This window comes from Camellia sinensis, chromosome 8, assembly GCF_055761805.1.
Source record: "Camellia sinensis isolate YWXY chromosome 8, ASM5576180v1, whole genome shotgun sequence".
NCBI classification, from domain to species: Eukaryota; Viridiplantae; Streptophyta; class Magnoliopsida; order Ericales; family Theaceae; genus Camellia; species Camellia sinensis.
This window is the reverse complement of record NC_138968.1, coordinates 9,981,728-10,002,500: the sequence shown is the minus strand read 5'-3', so window position 1 is coordinate 10,002,500 and position 20,773 is coordinate 9,981,728. Positions and strand designations below refer to the sequence as shown.

Genomic DNA, 20,773 nt, shown 5'->3' with positions numbered 1-20,773 from the left:
TAATGACTTAACTTACCACGTACCTTAAGGTTTAGTTTAAGTAGAATTGATAATACTAGATTGCAACATTGTATTGTTGGCAAAACAAATTCTAAGAGCCGTTAATGTTGAAAGCGTGAATATCTATCAGCATGTTTGAGATATTTACTTATTCTTTTGTTCTTGCAGTATGGCCGTATATTGGATATTGAATTGAAGATTCCTCCGAGGCCTCCTTGTTATTGTTTTGTTGAGGTACCTCTTTTGACTTCAGGTTTTTCTTAAAAACATGAACTTATTTTTAGTGATTTTGAATGTATTGAATTTGTTTAATTTGTAGTTTGAAAATGCTCGGGATGCGGAAGATGCAATTAGAGGTCGAGATGGTTATAACTTTGATGGTTGTCGTTTAAGGGTAATAAAAATTTCAAATGCTTTCGCTTGCATTCCATATTGTTGTGCTTTTATGTTTGTCTTCTCAAATGTCTTCTAATGTAGGTTGAGCTTGCACATGGTGGTAGAGGGCCATCATCTTCAAGTGATCGTCGTGGTGGCTATGGTAGTGGCGGCGGCGGTCGCGATAGCGGTGGTGGCAGTGGTGGTGGTGCTGGACGTTATGGCATTTCACGTCATTCTGAATACCGAGGTACAACTAACGCTAATATCTTTGGCTATATACATGAATGCTCTTTGTTATCATCTTTACACCTTTGGTTCTAGGCCTATTTTAATCATCCTCAGACAATTCTGACTACACATAATTTGGTGTACAGTTATTGTTCGTGGGCTTCCATCATCTGCTTCATGGCAAGACTTGAAGGTAAGTATGGTTATTATATGTGCAAAACATTTGTAATGTTCCCCCATCCCCGTTCTCTCCCTATGCTGCCATAGTAGTAATCTTGTTGGGATGATGATTTAGGATCATATGCGAAAAGCTGGTGATGTGTGCTTTGCTGAAGTTTCCCGAGATAGTGAGGGTATGACTTGTACCTTTTTTTCTTCCCTACCTTTTTACCTTAACACGTCATTCTTATTTTCTTTCAAATCTCAATGAGAGCATTCTGTGTTTGACTCTATCTATGGAAAGATAAAGGTCCATTTTATTTTCGATAATTTGGTTTACCCAAGTGTATAAGGTCACATATTGATGTAGTTACACTATGGAGACAAAAAAATTATTTTTCCAATGCTTTTGTGAAAGATTGCTAATGATTGATGCTTAAGAAGTACAAACATTTCTAAGAAGGTGTATGTTTGTGTAGTGTCTGTGTTTGACATTGACTGACACTTGTCGGACACTTATCTAAATGTGTTGTATCATTGTCTTTAGACCCAGACGCACTTCAAACACATGGGGGATACATATGTCCATTGCTTAGATACATTTGCAACACATTATAAGTTTGAACTCAATAACTTAGACAATGATAAAAGAAAAATAATATAGATTTATATCTATTAATAACTCAATTCGATACGAGTTTCAACCAAAATGACTCGATTCGTTTTATTGAATCTTAAATTGAGTGAATTGTACTCACTACTATTCGTTGTGATTAGGCCTCGTTTGGCAAGTGGCTTTTTTAGCAAAAAAGTCAAAAAGTTACTAAAAAGACCAAAAAACCAACTACCTATACCAAAAAGTCAAAGATTTTTTTTTTCTTTTTACTTTTTGCACATCTTTTCGTAAAAAGCCAAAAAGTCATCCCAAACATACTAGTTATTAAAGTTATTAATATGATGCATTGTGCAAACGTACTAGCCAAAAAGTTATTAAAAAAGCATGTTCCCAAACGAGTATCCATGTTCCCAAAAAGCATGTTCGCAAATTGAGATTTAGGCCTCGTTTGGGAACAGACTAATTTAGTAACTTTTTGGCTATTTGACTAAAATATGAGCTAAAAAAAACTAGTATGTTTGGGAGGACTTTTTGATTTTTTACGAAAATATGTGCAAAAAGTAGAGAGAAAAGAGAATCTTTGACTTTTTTGTATGGGTTGTTGGCATTTTGGCTGAACCGGCTAGTCCCCAAATGAGGCTTAAGGCCTCGTTTGGGAACAGGCTAATTTAGTAACTTTTTGGCTATTTGGCTAAAAAGGTAGGTAAAAAAAACTTGTATGTTTGGGATGACTTTTTGGCTAATTACGAAAAGATGTGCAAAAAGTAGAGAGAAAAGAGAATCTTTGACTTTTTGGTATGGGTTGTTGGCTTTTTGGCTAAATTAGTAACTTTTTGGCTAATTGGCTAAAATAGCCTCTTGCCAAACGAGGCCTAAGTTTTGTTTGCATAATGCATAAAATGACAATGTGTTCACAAAATAAAAAAAAAAAAGATCAATTAATTATATTGATGTACATGATGTTATACCAAGGATCTACCTTAAGTGTTTATCTTTTTGTTTTAGTTATGGATGAGTTGACGAGAAATATTCAAGATGACGTGCCATGGTGTATGCTTTATGCAGACGATATCGTTCTAGTGGATGGGACTGGAGGAGTTAACACAAAGTTGGAGATTTGGAGAGAAATTCTTGAATCTAAAGGATTTTGGATAAGCAGAATTAAAACAAACATGGAGTGTGAGAGGGGGATTTATGATCTGGAATTGGGCCGAGGTAACGGCCAAGCAGGTTGGGAGCCCAGTGGTGCATGTGGCCGAGATGATCGACTGTCCGCCCGGAGACGGGCTGCCAGAACTTGGGCCGGGCAGAAATTGGGCCAAGTGTGTGCCGCCCTAGACCGTAAAGAAGCTGCTCGGCAAGGCAGTGCTCGGTTGGACCGAGCTGCTTGATCAGGGGATGGTGGAAGCCAGACAAGCTGAGTGACCGGCGCCCGGAAAGGCGTGGTCAGCCAAGGTAACCGTTTGATCGGCAGGAAGGTCGACCACAGGAGGTGCCCCGGGCTCAGCTTTGCCGAGATGCCGCCTAGCCCGGTCCTCCCTGGGCTTAGCCAGTGAAGTGCTTGGGTATGAAGCACAGCACGACCGTGGATAGAGAAGCTCGGCTGCCGAGCTCCAACTGAGAGGGCAGACAGTTGGGATTAGGTGATGTTCAGTAAGGTTTATGCTGATAGATGGGATAGCAGAGCCACGTGTCGGGAGATGACTGGGAGTGGATATGAGGCGCAGAGGGTATATCAGCATGTCTGCGCCCCCCATACTGGACAGACGAACACTTTGTAAGAAAACTCCTACACTCTAACATTCCTCTCTCTCTCTATCCTAAGGTGTGTGCTAACTTGATCGTCGGAGGGTTTTTCCGGCCACACACCGCCGGGCAGCTCACCGTTATTCGCTCGCAGGTGATCGGACATAAACGGAGTTTGGAAGAAAGGAGTACGGGCTTGCCGGAATATTTGCTCCCCGTACAGAGTGTATATTTAGTAATAGTAACAATGAAACAGAGGAGAAGTGAATATTGAGAATTAAGAACTGTTTAAGAGTGAACATTTTCGTTATTAGGGTTGATTATCACAACAGCGGGGGAGATTGATGCAAATGTGACCCATAGGATTAAGGCGGGATGTTGTAAGTGAAGAAGTGCGTCTGGAGTACTGTGCGATAAACGAATACGCACTAGACTAAAAGATAAGTTCTATAGAACGGCTATTAGACCGGCGATATTGTATGGGACGGAGTGTTGGGCAATTAAGAAACAACATGTAGATAAGATGAGTGTTACTGAGATGAGAATGCTAAGGTGGATGTGTGGTAAGACTAGACAAGACAGAATTAGAAATGAGTGTATTCGAGAATAGGTAGGAGTAGCATCGATAGAAGATAAGTTGAGAGAGAATCGATGAAGATGGTTTGGTCATATTTAACGGAGACCAATAGAGGCAGTAGTGAAGGAATGCGATGCTGTAACGGTAGATGAAAGTGTGAGGAGATGGGATAGGCCTAAATTAACGTTGGCTAGCATTGTAAATAGAGATATGGATTTACTTAATTTGACTAACGAAATAGCCTTTGATAGGGCAACGTGCAGAAGAAGGATTCATGTAGCCGACCCCATTTGATGGGACTTAAGGCTTGGTTTGGTATATACATGTATAAAATAGTAAATTATGTTAAGTAAAGTGAATCTTACGGTGCACGATTTTATATGATTCATGATTCACTATTTTAGCAAAATGATTCATGATTTGATGGGCAATTTGACAACAATGTATATGACATAATAATAAATATTAAAAATCATATATTTTGTGCGTCCCTCACGTGTCGTGCATTGAATTTTTAAAAAATTGATGTGTCATTGTGTCCATGTTGTGTCACATGTATGATGTCTATATCCTTGCTTCTTAGATTGAGGCAAAAAAGTTCTATGGCCTTGTTTGGTTTGTGTTTCCCAAAAATTTTTAGGAAAAATTCTCTACAAATAAGTTTTCATAAGTAATCAAACCAAACAAATTTTCTCAAAAAAATTTCCCAAAACTTGTTTGGTTTATAAGTTTTCCAAACAAATCTCTCTCTCATACACATCAAATCAATCACTTTTTCCAAAACTCTCTCTCAAAATAATCTTCAAAAACATCTTTTGAAAAAAACCAACTAAACAACTTTTCGTACTTTTTATCTCTAAAACTCATCTCCCAAACTCAAACCAAACATACTCTATGTTTCTTTTCTTTAATTGAATCATGGTGAGATGAATATGAGATCTATGAGCTGAAATCATTACTACCATAATGAAAATGCGTCAAAGTTTTTGAGAAAATATACCACGGCTGTTCCTTCTTAGGATGCTACAAGCATTAAGAAATGCATGCTAATGCACTATAATAACATGGGGTGACAAAACTTTCTTATGTTGATTTGTTATTATGATAGCTAGTGCTGAGGTTGAAAGAGGTTTAGTGATGCATCTATACCAAAATGACTTCATTGAGAGTAATATTGTGTAAATGTTTTCTTGTTGGGAATGTAGAAGAAAAAAGGTGGGTTGTTTGTGCGAAGTATGCATTGATGGCGTGGCACATAAATCTTAATTAAATATGGAGTACAATGATGCCAATCCAAAAAAGAAAAAGAAAAAAGGAACTACAATGAGAGGAGTTGATGAAAGTTACCTTTACAAGTTCTACTTCTCATGAAAAATTATTGTGCCGTTAACCTTATTGTCTAAGGAGAGTGATTGAACAAAGACTAAGGTGTAAGTTTAACTTGTGAACATAATATATATATACATGATATGATGAATATAGAACTTATCACCAAAGATGACTTCGAGCTTGTTTGGTTTGTTTTTGGGAAAAATTCTCTACAAACAAATTTTCAAGAGCAATCAAACCAAACAAATTTTTTCAAAAAAAATCTCAAAATTTTGTTTGGTTACCTACTTTCCAAAATCACTCTCTCTCTCATACACATTAAATCAATCATTTTTTTTAAAACTCTCTCCCCAAAACAATTTTTCAAAATCATATCTGAAAAAAGACAAACCAAACAAGTTTTCGTACCTTTTATCTCAAAAACTATTCTACAAACACAAACCAAACAAGCCCTTCACTTTTTTGCCACAATTAAAGTACTTGAGTGTGTAGCTGATCATTGTTCTACAACACCACATTCAAATGTTTTTTTATTTTTTTTTGATAAATAAGCAAAACTTTATTGGAAATGCATCAAAACAATGCAAACGAATACAAAAATGACGCCCCTAAAAGGTCCAAAAACTAAGATGTCAAATCCTCAACAAGATCTACAAATGCCAAAACATCCGAATCAACTAAACCCAACTATACAAAACCATAAGGGGGCGACTCCAAAGCCAAGAAAATGAGTGAGCCACTCCCTTAAAAACCTGCCTATTACGCTCCAACCAAATCAACCACAATAAACAATGGGGAGCAAGCATCCATGTCTTTCGACACCTCCTCCCAACTCGACCCTCTGCCCAACTTTGCAAAACTGTGAACATAGAACCTGGCTGTACCCAATCCAAGCGAAAAGTTACAACAATAAGCATCCAAAGCCGAGAAGCAACCGGACAATGAATAAGCAAGTGGTCCGCCGATTCCGCATCCGTATCCGCACAACACAAACAACACCAATTAACTAGGATAGGCCCGCGCTGGATAAGATTATCAATAGTAAGAATATGACCAAGCATTGCCGTCCACACAAAGCAACCTTAAAAGGCACAACAACGTATTCAAATGTTGTGCTTCCTTTATTATCTAACAGTAATATCAGCAATTTCTAAATTAGAAACAATTAACTCTTGTATATAAAACCTTGCAGTGTGATGAGTAATTTTTATATGTGCATGTGAATTGTGTATTCAGATGCTTAGGTTTGAATAAAATTTTAGTTGGCAGCCTCATGCTTTCTTGCTCTAGATTAATTTGGAATTTTTTTTTGCTTATGTTAAGAAATTGTAATTTATGTGGATTAGCTATAAACTTTAGTACAATAGCTCTTTTGCATGGATCTACTAAAAGAGTTGAACAATTAGTTTCCTGCACAAGATTGTGATGAGCAGGAAGACATGGAAACTCTACAGCATGATAAGGATTCAAAATTATTATCAATATACCAATGTTTGAGCAATTCATAATCATATAGAATGGGGAAAGAAGAGGGAATTTTTGATATTTTATTTGTAGCATGCCTATGCTTTGTATAATCATGCCTAGCATCGAGTCTTATTTTTATATATTTCATGGGTTTGATGACTGTTGGACAGATTTTATGATTTTTATTAGATTTTAGGTGTTAAAAAGTATTTTTGTAATTTTGGAAATTGCAGAACATAAGATGTCGGGGCTGACCATGGTTCACCTTATGGGTCAAATTATATTATTAGATCATTATTTGTGATCTTATTTGGGTCTAGACTCTACAACAGTCTAATAGTCAAAGGGGTCAAATGCTCCTACACTTTTAATCCTAGTCTTAGTAGAATTAGACGAGACCTATGTTACATAGAACATGGATTGTTCCTGTACATGGAATGGGAACGGGAACATGGTACGCTACATGCTCTAAAATGTGATACGATAGGAGTAAACTTATATATATTACTCTTGAGAATTTAAGGTACTCTTCTAATATTTTTATTTTTTATTTTATTTTTTTTTCATGTAGCAAATTATTTCTATGAAAATCATTACCTATTTTTGATGTTTTTGACTTGTGAAAACTTAATTCACCTTAGATTTTAGTTCATATATTTTATTTTTGTCTCCTAAGTAAGGTACATTTGTAATCTTCTTAGAGTGAAATTTTTGGGAATTTGTGTAAAGCTTTTGAAGTTGTGTGATGCTTTGTGCAACCTTACCTTAGGGGATAATTCCTAATGAGTTTTAAGCGGGATTCCTAGATTCTTCTTCTTACAAAATTACTATTGGCTTTTAATTTAACCGTTAAACCCCTAAAGTACATACTGTTTAAGTCCTTTTCATCCTTTGTTATGCAAATCCAGCAAATTTTCACTTTTGAAAATCGAACCAAATTTCACTTTTTCCATCTAGAAACCCTTGAAGATCTACAGGGCCCTAAACCTAGAAAATTTTTCATAAACGTGACCTGCCATGTTTTCTATTGTAGACAACTTATGCCCTAGGCATTGTAGCCTGGTTAAAAAAGTGCTTTTGTGGCTTTTGAAGGGTTGGGGATTGCATCATGGGTTTAAATTTATTTCCTTTTAAGAAAAGGAATGGAAGCAGGCAATAGCAAGCTTCATTTTTCTATTGCATATCTGGCTTTCGGCTATGTTAAAGGCTCTTCTGGTCACAAACCTTGGCTTATCTCTGAGCTCCTCTTTAAGGCTAAGGTGGTGTGGCATGGAGGGGTCGAATGGTTTCAACGAAGGTTGGCTGGCTGGTATATGCTGGAAGGGGCACTGGACATGTCCAGGGGTCATTTGGATGCTTTAAGAGGATTGTACACCTTTCTACTTTTCTTTTTTTGGAAATGGAGGAATATTGTGGTCAATACTCAAATGTTTGAATCTATATATATTTCCTTGTGTTTCAAATGTTCGATGTAGTCCTTAGCCTTTTTGAATGCTAATGTAGTCTGAGTGATCAATACTCAATGGAGGTCATTGTCTGTACTATATTTGTTTAGTTGTCACTCCTGTCACTAGTACCTTATGTATGTTAATTTCTTTCTTGTGCATATTCAGTGGTATTGCCATAATTATCTGACTTATCATTTCTTAAATTTTTTTTGTTCAAAATTTGCTCTGCATAATTGTTTGTTTCTTCAGGAACCTTTGGTCTGGTTGATTATACTAATTACGAGGACATGAAATATGCTGTAAGTTGCTGAGAGAATTCATTTTCTGCTTTTAGTTTCTTTGTTTTTTTTGCTTTCATTTTTTAATTTTGAAACTTTTTTTTTTTTTGGTGCTTCAGTTAAGTAACTGATGTTTTTGTGTTACTCAGATTCGAAAACTTGATGACACTGAATTTAGAAATCCTTGGACGAGAACTTATATTCGGGTATTTTCACTTATTTGTTATTATATATTTAACCTTATTAGTTTTATTGACCGGATTATACTTAGACCCCAAATGTGTGTTTATGTAATTCAGGAGCAGCGTCCCTCGTAGCATTTGGGACACTGTTTTCATTTTTTTTCTGCTTATTCTTGAGTTTTGTGAAAGTTTTTGTAGTAGCATAATAATCTAGGACTCCCCTTCTCTCCAGTTTTGGTCTTCAATATGTTTACCCTAGATTCTATACAGAGAGGTGGTAGGGTTTGGGGATGGTATCAGATTGGATGCGGGATGAGGGATCCCTCACCCAACCTCGACCTGAGGACCAAAATCAATTCTTGCAATTCATCCCACCCCCATGACATGGTGAGGATAAAATTGCACATTCCCTATACCAGAAGGGGATGATGATATTGCATGAGGTTTCAATTTTTTAAAAAATATTTTGGCAATGCATGATATGGGCCTCATGGGGAGGTGTTAATATTTTGGTATTATGTATCATATGCGAGTCCCATTAGTCAAATTGCCATCCCTACATAGGATTATGATGATTTTCTTTGGGTAAATAACAAACACTACAACTGGTCAAAGTCCAAACCCACAAAGCTTCCTCCCAAAGGTTCTGGGTTAGGAACTAACGCAGATTTATGCATGAAAGCAATGATGTTGAGAGATTGGTTGGGAGGTGCTCTTTGAAAAGGTTGTCCTGTTCTTTGTTTGATATGTTTGTATGTAAATGGTTGTAGGTGAAGAAGTATGAGGACAGTCCGTCAAGGAGCCGAAGTAGGAGCCGCAGCAGAAGCAGAACTCCAAGGAGGAATAGGAGGTATAACTCATGTTAATTGTTTGTTTGCTTCATTTATAAGCTTTTCTGACAACTGAGAAATTGCTGATCTAATTGCAGCAAATCACTGGACCGTTCTCTCTCCAGAACAGCATCAAAATCTAGATCCCCGTCTCCTGTGAAATCATCCAGGTATTTGGGTCTTAGTTGTATCATTCATCTTTGTGCTTTTTGTTTCTCTGAGTGCTATTTCTAACCTTCATTTTGCTTATTTTTGACCAAATTATGTAGACCAAGATCAAGGTCGAGGTCTGGATCTCCTCGCAAGGTAAGATCCCATAGATTAATTTTTTGGGGAAAAAGAAACAATTGTGCCTCATTCACATACTGCACGTGTACACACTGGTGTCATTAATAATATATTAAGCTCTCTGAATTAGATGATTTACCTGAGATTTTTTTTGGAAAAACGCATTAAGGAAATTTGGGAAACCATACTCTCAGCATTTACTGTTACTATTAATATTATTATATCACTATGATTATGTCTGAATGGAATGTCAGGGACTGATTGTTGAAACTTGATCTTGTTTCAGGCACGGTCAGGTAGTGGCTGACTTCTATACAACCGGAGTGGAACTTTTTGTAGCCTGCTTGGATGGGATAGTTCGGGAGCATGCTTTTTTTTTTTTTTTTTTTAATGGCATCTGAGTAGACTAATTATTTGAAAATGTCATTTAAAAACCAATCCTAGGACTAGGTCTGGAAATATGTTCATTATCATGAAGTTTGTCAATCGACTGAATCTGAGCTTTATGTTTTGTATTGTCCTTAAGTTTGAGAAAAAAGCACTGTATGAAATTTTTATTTATTTATTTTATGAAAGACTCTGGATTGTAGAACTGATCAGCATAGAACATTGAGGTTTGCTTTTTCTGTCCAATGGAATTATGTGTGTGTTGATGTGTGGACTATTGAATATAGAAATTAGAGTATATAGATTTTTTATTTTTATTTTATATATTATGTATATAATCTATGATTGTGTCAATTACTGATTTAGTATTATTTTCTTATTTCTATCGTTTTTTAAATTATATCATGAATCTATTATTTATACATGGTATTTACCTCATCACGAGTAAATTAAATAATTCTTTTCATTTTTTTTTGGTATTAGAGTTAGGTTAAGTATTTAGTAATTTTACTTTATCGGCGGATGACAGTTTTGCCTTGGCTGCTCGTTGGATCTCAACCCATTCCATTGTTATATTTTCTTTCAATGTATGTCGTGGTGATCTCTTTCTCTATTTATCAGTTTATTCTTATTTCAAATCTCTATCATATTTTTTTTTATTGGCAATTCATTTTTTTGTGTGTTTTTGTTCCAGTGTCTATCTTTTTGTTTCAATTTCAAATAGGTTTCTATCTTCAAACCTATTTGAGTTTGAGGATGTGTATTATATGTATATCATGGTGAGTATGGTGATATACCCTATAGACCTCTTATGCTGTCTCTTTTGGCGCACAACCCAAATCGCCCCTTTGGCGCACCACATAAGCCGCTCACATCCGACGCACTTTTTAATACGATGCCCTCTGTTGTCATTATCGTTTAAACTTACGTCATAAGTTATTTATGTGTTACGCTTGTTAGTTCAACATCTAGTTCTGTACATTGGTTCAGTATGATCATTTTAAACTGTCTCGACGTTGATTTCGATTAGTTCTTTTAGGGCAGTTTAGTCCTTTTTTTTTTTTTTTTTTTATTTATTTATTTATGGGTGTGGTGCTGATGTATTAAGCACTTTTTGACCTTTTTTATTTAGTGAACTACTAGATTTGTTCTGTAGTATTTATTTGAACTAGTCTTTGAATTTTTTCCAGCTTCTTCCAGTCATCCATTGGCAAGCTACGATTGTTGAATATCTTTATACCAGCTTGAGGAGTGTTGAATATAGAAATTAGAGTACATATAATCTTTTTATTTTTAGTATTATGTATATAATCTGTAATTGTGTTAATCATTGATTTAGTATTGTTTTTTTATTTATATCGTTTCTTAAATTGTATCATGAATTTATTATATATATATATGATATTTATCTCATTCATAGATAAGTCAAATAATTTTTTTCATTCTTTTTGGACTTGAAAGACTCCACAAATGTTAATGCAAGATTATATTCATTTTTCTTTTCCAAACTTTCTTCTTTGATCTTTCGTTATTTGGGTCTGTGTGACAATCCCTCAAATGAACTGGGGCTTAGGTTTTGTTTAGGTGAACAATAGCTCTGGTCGTTCCAGCGGATGAGTAGGAAAGGTTCACTGGCTGCATTTGTAAGATTGCTTTTGAATCTTAAATCTTGAATTTTTTATTTTTAGTTTGGATACATTAATGGAGCTGTGGCCTACGGAGAAGGAATATTGATTGTTGTAAGGCATGCACCTTTGATCTTTGAGGCTTAATATATTACGTCTAGTTATGATATTTATAGTTTTTGATTATGATTAATTGTGATATTAGTAATGATTTATTATAATTATTATTTGGGATTTTTATTGATAAGTCCAATTTAGAAGTGTTTTAACCCAAAAAGTCCATGAAGAAATTTTTTAACCCATTTAGTCCCATGTATGTATAGTTTTATTCCATAAAGTCTATTTTCTTGATTTACACAATTTTCTTGGACACTTATGCCCTTATATTTAATTTTGATACCCTTATAAATATTTTTTGAACGATTAGCAATTTAATGATGTGAACATTCATATTTTAAAATTCACATTGGTAGGAATATAAAATTGGCCCGTGGGCGGCCCGAAACCCGGCCGCGAGTCGGGGCGGGCCTGGTCCGTTGACAATGTGAATATTCACATTGACATATTAACATTCACATTAATAGAAGTGTAAAATTGACCCTTGTCCCGTGGCGGCGCGAAACCCGCCCGCGATCCATGGCCGGCCCGGGGCGGTCCCGGTCTGGCCCGTCGACAATGTGAATATTCGCATTGACATGTTAACATTCACATTGATAAGAGCATAAAATTGGGCCGCGGCCCATGGGCGGCCAAAAGCCCGCCCGCGGCCCGGGGCGGGCCCGACCTGACCCGTTGACAATGTTTCACATTGACATGTTAACATTCACATTGATGGGAATATAAAATTAGTTCGCGCCTCGTGGCTGCCCAAAACCAGCCCACGGCCCGTGGGCGGGCCCGGCCCGGCCTGTTGACAATGTGAATGTTCACATTGACATGTTAATATTCACATTGATAAGAGTATAAAACTGGACAGCAGCCCAGGGCGGGCCCGACCCGGCCCGGCCCGGCCCGTTGACAATGTGAATATTCACATTTACATGTTAACATTCACATTAATATGAGTGTAAAATTGGCCCCCGTCCCGTGACGACGCGAAACTCGCCCGCAGCCCATGGGCGGCCGGGGCGAGCCCGGTCCGGCCCATTAACAATGTGAATATTCACATTGACATGTTAACATTCACATTGATAAGAGTATAAAATTGGGTCGCGGCCCATGGGCGGCCAAAAGCCCGTCCGCGGCCCGGCCCGTTGACAATGTGAATATTCACATTGACATGTTAACATTCACGTTGATAGTAGTGTAAAATTAGCCCACACCTCATGGCTGCCCGAAACCCGCCCACGGGCCGTGGGCGGGCCCGGCCCTGCCTGTTAACAATGTGAATGTTCACATTGACATGTTAACATTCACATTGATAAGAGTATAAAACTGGACAGCAGTCTAGGGCGGGCCTACCCGGCCCGGCCCGTTGACAATGTGAATATTCACATTGACATGTTAACATTCACATTAATAGGAGTGTAAAATTGGCCCCCGTCCCGTGGTGGCGCGAAACCCGCCCGCGGCCCGGGGCGGGCCCGGTCCGGCTCGTTGACATTGTGAATATTCACATTGACATGTTAACATTCACATTGATAAGAGTATAAAATTGGCCCGCGGCCCATGAACAACCAAAAGCCCGCCCGCTGCCCGAAGCGGGCCCGGCCCGGCCCAACCTGTTGACAATGTGAATATTCACATTGACATGTTAACATTCACATTGATAAGACTGTAAAATTGGCCCGCAGCCCGTGGGCGGCCCGAAGCCAGACCGCAGCCCAAGGCGGGCTTGGCCCGACTCGTGACAATGTGAATATTCACATTGACATGTTAACATGCACATTGATAGGAGTGTAAAATTAGCCCGCGCCTCGTAGCTGCCCGAAACCCGCCCACGGCCCGTGGGTCGCCTGCGGTGGGCCCGGCTTGGCCTGTTGACAATGTGAATATTCACATTGACATGTTAACATTCACATTGATAAGTGTGTACAATTGGCCCATGACCCGTGTGCAGCCCGAAGCCTGACCTCAGGTCGGGGCGGGCCCGACTCGTTGGCAATGTGAATATTCACATTGACATGTTAACATTCACATTGATAGGAGTGTAAAATTGGCCCGCAGCCCGTGGGCGGCTCGAAGCCTGATTATAGCCCGAGGCGGGCTTGGCCCGACCCGTGACAATGTGAATATTCACATTGACATGTTAACATTAACATTGATAGGAGTGTAAAATTTGACCGCTGCCCGAAGCTCGCCCGCGGCCCAGGGTAGGCCCGGACCCAAACCCGGGCCGCCCACGGGCTTCAGGCCGCCCGTGGGACGCGAGTCAATTTTACACTCTTATCAATGTGAATGTTAACATGTCAATGTGAATATTCACATTGTCAACAGGCCGGGCCGGGCCGGGCCCGCCTCGGGCTGCCCACGGGCCGTGGGCGTATTTCGGGCAGCCACGGGGCACGGGCTAATGTTACACTCTTATCAATGTGAATGTTAATATGTCAATGTGAATATTCACGTTGTCAACGGGCCGGGCCCGCCCCGGCCCGGGGCCGGGCTTCGGGCTGCTCACGGGTCACGGGCCAATTTTACACTCTTATCAATGTTAATGTTAATATGTCAATGTGAATATTCACATTGTCAACGAGCCGGGCCGGGCCCGCCCTGGGCAGCGGGCGAGTTTCGGGCCGCCCACGGGCCACGGGCCAAGTTTACACTCCTATCAATGTGAATGTTAATATGTCAATGTGAATATTCACATTGTCAACGGGCCGGACCAGGCTCGCCCCGCGCCGCCCACGGGCTTCGTGCCGCCCATGGGACACGAGTCAATTTTACACTTTTATCAATGTGAATGTTAACATGTCAATGTGAATATTCACATTGTCAACAGGCTGGGCCGGGCCTACCCCGGGCCGCCCACGGGCCGTGAGCTAGTTTCGAGCAGCCACGGGGCGCGGTCTAATTTTATACTCTTATCAATGTGAATGTTAACATGTCAATGTGAATATTCACATTATCAACGGGTCGGACCGGGCCCGTCCAAGGCAGCCCATGAGTCGCGGGCGGGTTTCGGGCCGGCCACAGGCCGCGGGCTAATTTTACGCTCCTATCAATGTGAATGTTAACATATTAATGTGAATATTCACATTGTCAACGGGCCGGGCCGGGCCGGGCCCGCCCCGACTCGGGCCCCGGCTTCGGGCTGCCCACGGGTCATGGGCCAATTTTACACTCTTGTCAATGTTATTGTTAATGTTAATATGTCAATGTGAATATTCACATTGTGAACGGGCCGGTCCGGGCCCGCCCCGGGCGGCGGGCTGGTTTCGGGCCGCCCACGGGCCGCAGGCTAATTTTACACTCCTATCAATGTGAATGTTAACTTGTCAATATAAATATTCATATTATCAATAGGCCGAGCCGGGCCTATTTTTTTGGCCTGTGGCCCGGCCCGGCCCGACTCGAATTTTTCCAGGCACCCACGAGGATCGACATGGGCCGAGCCCCTACACATTGACGATATGAACATTTACGTTGACGGTGTGAACATTCACATTAAGGGTATTTTGGTAATTATGTCACCCATAGGACTTATTGAAATATAAGAAAATAATGTGAACTAAATGGAACATAAGTAGATGAAAAGGGTATTTTGGTCTTCTTATCTCAAATTGGACCTAATGGAATAGTTAAAAAGAATATGGGTTGGATGAAATAAAGCTCTTAGAAAATGGATTTATCAAAAAAGCTCCCTTATTATTTTGTCATGATTTAAAAAGTTTTGGTTATATTTTATGTGGCGTCTAGTTATGATTGAATAATTTAGTTATGATAATTTTTATATGATATATTTTTTTGAGGATGTGAATTCTAAAATGACCCCTTTTTTTTTTTTTCGAAAGCGTTAGAAATATTATATTAATAAAACAACATTACATAAATAAGGTTCGTTTATTTATGCTAATACTAGTATACAATGGGGACTATTAGGTCAACAATTCAATTGTGTATTTAACAAAAAAGATGAAATAAGATTGGAGGATATCAAATTGCATCCATGATGCAATAATCTTGGATCATACTTACTTTTTTTTTTTTTTGGTTTGTTTATATGATACTCCTCTAAACCAAGAGGCTAAAGGAAGTGCTAGTTGTCGATGATATTACTAGTGAACACAATGTTATTGTAATGGATTTTAACACTAATGTATATTTTTAATGCAATGTTGATAATTAATTTAATGGTAAGATAAAATAGTAGAAATAAATAATTATCATAACGTTATTTTTTTACCGTTATTGACTATGAGGATGTGATATTTTTTTGTAATGAGTATGTTACGATAATGTACTTTTTTTTTTATTTATATATTTATAGAATTTATAATGACAGATCCCACAAAAATGTGAAGAAGTACATTATTGTAATATAACTCTTTTCACATAGACAGTAGTACTATTTAATTATATAATTTTTCATCTGACCTTTTTTTTTCTCTTTTAAATTCACTTTATTTTTTTATTTTTTATTTATTTTTATTTTTTGATACACAAAAACTGTGACCTAAAGTGTGAAGGGAGAACGATTGGAATCTTTGATATCCAAATGTGGTATAGGATTTTTGGTAATTATTTAGTAGTTTTGGAATTAAGATTTTAAATATTGATTGTTATGTATCGGGATATTAATCTTTTAATATTATTATTCAGTTGTTATTAATTGATATATGATCAGTGGTGGAGTCAGAAAATTAAATTAGAGGATGCACTTATTAATTATAATATTGAAAATTTTTACATAAAAAAAGAATGTTATTTGTAACTAGTATATCATGTACAATACAAAAAAAAAAAAAGAATATAAGTCTTAAAATAAATTATATAATGATAAATTATTTTTTTATACAAAATTTGATTAAAAATTCAATACAATGGTAATACCACGTTATCATTGGTATGTGATATCACTCATTGATTAAGGCCGAAATGTACATCATTGAGGCCGTTAATTAGAATCTCTTAACGTCACTTGCTGGTCAAACTGTATATTTTATGTGCGTTGAGTGTCAATCAGGTTGTACATCGTTGGAGCATAAAATGAGCAAAAAGACAGAATTTGGGCAGAGTTTACTTTCCCGCACGTTCGTTGACTTTCCCGCACGTGCGTTGACTTTTTCTGGGAAAGTCAAACCGACGTTTTAAACCTGTTTGGACGAGATTGGAAGCATAAAAAGGCAAGTAAAAGGCTGGATTAAGGTTCTGAAATTGTTTTGACCTAAAGAGGGAGGCTAGGGTTTGGAAAAGAAGGAAAACAAAAGCTTCAAAGATGTCTCCCATGGTTGTTCCTTCTCCTTCTACCTCCTTCCATTCCTCCATGCGTGGCTAGTCTTTTTTTCTAGGGTTTTGATGAAACCCTAGCCATGTAATTATGTAGTTTTCTTTTTTGATTTTATATTATGTAAAGGTTTGAACCATTGTATGGTGTTTTAGAAATTCTTTATATATAATTTTTATTATCTTTTCAAATATTTGACTTTCTGTGATTGTTGAATATTATCCATACATGAGTTTTCTATTCATTCCCATTCAAGGTATGGGACGAACCATGCTACGAGGAACGAGTCGTATCACCACCCTAGTTTAGAGTGAACGATTCGTATTACTTGAGATGGTTCGTGCTCGTACATTGAATGTGATGATCTTCTTGTTAAATGCTTTGAGCTTGTAGTTGTGAAACATTAATTCGTTCAAACCATAGCATAATTAATTTCAATTGGAAACCCTAATAATGTAGTTAGTGGTGAATTCACTACCCTAGGATTTTTCCCCAATTAAGTAAACCTAAATTCAATTGTTCTTGATAATATAATTCATTAGTTTAATTTATTCGTTATTAAATTAGGTTATAAACAACCAATCTTTTTATCAAAATTAATTTAGGAATTTGACAATTAAATTAGTTTAATTTCACAATAGTCCCTGTGGATCGATACCTGGACTTGCCATTATTCTGATAGAATTTGATATAGTTTAGTATTTAAATTTGGTGTGTTCAACGACCCATCACTCACTAATAGTAAATAAACACATAGACAGTGAACTTCACATGTCAAATGTAACTAACAATTTAATAAATTTCATATATTTATAATGAAATTACTTATACTTGCATGTCACTAATAATAAGAACCCAAGAGACACGTGACCCCCTGATCCCTCACTTCTTCTGCCATTATATATGATTGCCAATATCAATACATATTTTGATATTATTATTTAAAACAACATTACTTTTGTGGTGCTGAAATTAATTAGATAGTAAAAATTTTTATTAATGAGACATATTGTGTCACCTTTGTTGAGCAGTGGAGAAATAAATTATGATTCGTTTGAGGTGCAATTTTTTTTTTTATATTTATGTTAATAATAACACACAATATTCTAAAATATTTAATATTTTTTTAAATAAAATTCTAACCAATTCGAATAGCTACTACCACCGTAAGTCGGTTTGATAGGCTGGCCTTAACATCGTCTGGGCTTTCTAATTGTAAGACCGGCCCAAGATAATATTGGGCTTATAATCATCTTAATTGGCAACAAACCCTTGACATAGCCCATCATATACTTGGTGCCCTAGGTCATTGATTCCTATATATATATAAAATATATATAGCCTCTCCACGGCTTCAGTTCGTTCTCATTTGCCCTAGCACACAGAGGCGACGCCTCGCTACACTATCAGGTTCTCGATTTTCGCTATTGCGTGGTTTCGATTATCTATTAATATCAAATTTATCTATTCATTGATTTCGAATTGATGAATATCGATTGTCTGTAGATTTGCAAACTAGTTTTCAATTATCTCTTCCGCGAAAGATGGCTCTGAGCGATCTCGCTTGCACCTACGCTGCTCTCATCCTCCACGACGATGGCATCCCCGTCACTGTAATCGTCTTCTCTCTCGTATTCTGTTTCAGTTGTTTTTTGTTTTGAAATCTGTATCATCTTATTGTAATAGATGTGTTTATTGTATGTTTTTGATTACGTTTCAGGCAGAGAAGATTGCGACATTGGTTAAGGCTGCGAACGTGCCTATAGAATCCTACTGGCCAGGCCTCTTTGCCAAGCTTTTTGAGAAGAGGAACATTGATGACCTCATCATGAACGTTGGATCTGGTGGAGGTGGTGCCGCCGCGGCCTTTTCCGCTCCCGCTGCTGGCGGTGGTGCCGCTGCCGCCCCTGCTGCCGCTGCTGCTGTTGAGGAGAAGAAGGTATATAGATTTGTTTGAAAAGTTGTATAAATTGTGAATGGTGAGTGATTTAATGGAGGATTTTAATTTGTTTTTGCAGGAAGAACCGAAGGAAGAGAGTGATGACGATATGGGATTCTCTTTGTTTGATTAGGAGCTACGTTCAGTGTGTTTTGGTATTCCTCTAGATGATTAAGAACTACTGAGATTTTTGTTTTTTCTTTTCTGCAATTATGATAGTTGTCTGAAGATTTTTTATTTCGAAACATCTGATTTTTGTTATGTGGGGTTTGTGTTCTAAGTAGTATTCTTTACAAAACATGTTATCGGGTGATAATTTTTAATTTTTGTTAGTCTTCTCAAACCCTTACTCAAATTTTTAGAGTAAAAGCTTTATTTGATATGAAGTACTCAGGGCATCTCCAAACCTTGCATAAACCTATATTGAATTTAAATTTAATATTGACTGAAAATTACTCAAAGCACCCTCCACTGCTTGACCCAAACTTGCATCAAATTGCATTTTACTCTAAATTTACCCAAATCAACAGAGATTGAAATGTTTACTCAAAATTTTTAATTCCATTGTGGTTCTTGAATTTAATACCTGGCCATTGGCGAAACTTTTGCTTAAAATTATGCTTAAATATGAGTTTTGGAGTGGTTCATATCAAATAAAGCCTTTATATGAGTGTTTTACTCAAATTTGAGTAAGATTTAGAGTAAGGACTGAGATATAGACTTAAATTTGAATAAAAGCTTCATTAATGGTAGAGTGTAAATTTGAAAGCTACAAATTGCTCTTAAAAAGCATATGTAGACGTTTGGGAGACTCAGAGATGGGTAAAACTCAATTTGAGTGATTTTTGAGTTGGTTTTTATACCAATTTAAATACTACATATATGTTCGAGTCTTGAGGGTTGGTTGGTGATGCCTTTACATTCTTTGCTCGTGTTTTGCATATGGTTTTAGCCTTTTATGATTTATGGACGGGACATTGTTTTTCTTTTATTGTTACTAGCATTTTGTGAAATAGGTTTTAGCCTAGAAAATTAGACTCGTTGAAGTACCTTATAAAAGTTAGGTTTACTGGAGAAAGTTCTCGCTCGGCAAGTAACTTGGCAAAAGTAACATTTTTCAAATTTTAGGAAGTTTGTCAAGAAAAGCCCTTGAATGGAATTTGAAATACCTAATTGCATGTCGTACTCAAAATGCCATGAACCCCCTAGGCTTTCAGTCTTGCTGGATTATTTAAAGATTGGTAAATTGATCTCTTTTATTGGCCAATGGTGTGGAATAATTAATTTCCTCGAGCATTTGTGCTTGCTGAAGAACTTTGTTCTTGTTTCATAAAAATACAGTTTCACGTAAAATTCTCAAGTTAATGAGCTGAAAATTGCCTTGGCGCGATTTTGGTGTCTGATTTTCCCCAGCATCGATAGAGACTCTCTCCAATCACTACCCCTCACACACACGTGGCGGGTGGTGATTGGAGGAGGAAAAAAAAAAGAAAAGAAAAGAAAATAAAAACTGACCAATGGAAGAAAAAGGGGATCAAAGGGAGTGGGAGGAAAAGGGAGTTTGGAAACATTTTTCATTTTCCCTTATCGTATAGAGTTAAACAAGGTGAATTGTTTGACTGATATGGAGATTGGTGGGTCATCAGCCTAGTGTTCACGGACTAGCTTGTGTCTGGCTAGGCTCAAGCTTGAGGATTGGCCATTCCTGCCCGACCGTAAAATATATTGAAAATGGTCTTGGTCCGATGGGTGTGCGTATGTGTCGGCCTATTAGCTCAATTTTGTGGGCTTTGTGAATCCTGACCCAAAATTCAGCTTGTAGGCCTATTCGAAAGCTACTCTATTAGATACTAAGGGTGTGTTGGGTAACGTTTACGTTTTCAGTTTATATTTATAAAAATTTTATAAATTGG

The 20,773-nt window shown here is 37.5% G+C and overlaps 2 protein-coding genes across 21 annotated transcripts in view; both read left to right on the top strand.

Annotated features, from left to right (window-relative positions):
- The window catches only part of LOC114259213 (serine/arginine-rich splicing factor SR34A), a 15,250-nt gene extending 5,132 nt beyond the window's left edge, over positions 1-10,118 (top strand). For 11 of the 20 annotated variants that reach the window (XM_028199215.2, XM_082884688.1, XM_028199216.2 and 8 more), the window contains 11 exons: positions 169-234; positions 320-394; positions 478-625; positions 753-799; positions 902-959; positions 8,198-8,247; positions 8,376-8,432; positions 9,179-9,258; positions 9,337-9,408; positions 9,508-9,544; positions 9,813-10,118. In XM_028199215.2, the coding sequence (XP_028055016.1) occupies positions 169-234; positions 320-394; positions 478-625; positions 753-799; positions 902-959; positions 8,198-8,247; positions 8,376-8,432; positions 9,179-9,258; positions 9,337-9,408; positions 9,508-9,544; positions 9,813-9,833 (711 nt within the window). In that variant the 3' untranslated portion in view covers positions 9,834-10,118. Of the gene's footprint in view, positions 1-168; positions 235-319; positions 395-477; positions 626-752; positions 800-901; positions 960-2,446; positions 5,634-8,197; positions 8,248-8,375; positions 8,433-9,178; positions 9,259-9,336; positions 9,409-9,507; positions 9,545-9,812 lie in introns of those variants that run through there. The other 9 variants (XM_082884681.1, XM_028199221.2, XM_082884677.1 and 6 more) reach the window with 1 other exon arrangement.
- An 8,066-nt stretch (positions 10,119-18,184) lies between these two features.
- On the top strand, positions 18,185-19,158 carry LOC114280161 (large ribosomal subunit protein P1). The gene is made up of 4 exons (XM_028222498.2): positions 18,185-18,331; positions 18,428-18,534; positions 18,642-18,860; positions 18,940-19,158. Exons 2-4 carry the CDS (start codon positions 18,466-18,468, stop codon positions 18,991-18,993), a joined length of 342 nt encoding a protein of 113 aa, XP_028078299.1. The 5' UTR covers positions 18,185-18,331; positions 18,428-18,465; the 3' UTR covers positions 18,994-19,158.
- Positions 19,159-20,773: the final 1,615 nt, after the last annotated feature.

What these genes read in the sequence shown, in the direction of transcription:
- LOC114280161 (XM_028222498.2), top strand. Translation starts at nt 18,466, where the DNA reads ATGGCTCTGAGCGATCTCGCTTGCACCTACGCTGCTCTCATCCTCCAC. An exon ending in ACGATGGCATCCCCGTCACT is followed by an intron (nt 18,535 to 18,641) that starts GTAATCGTCTTC and finishes ATTACGTTTCAG; the next exon opens with GCAGAGAAGATTGCGACATT. An exon ending in CTGCTGTTGAGGAGAAGAAG is followed by an intron (nt 18,861 to 18,939) that starts GTATATAGATTT and finishes TTGTTTTTGCAG; the next exon opens with GAAGAACCGAAGGAAGAGAG.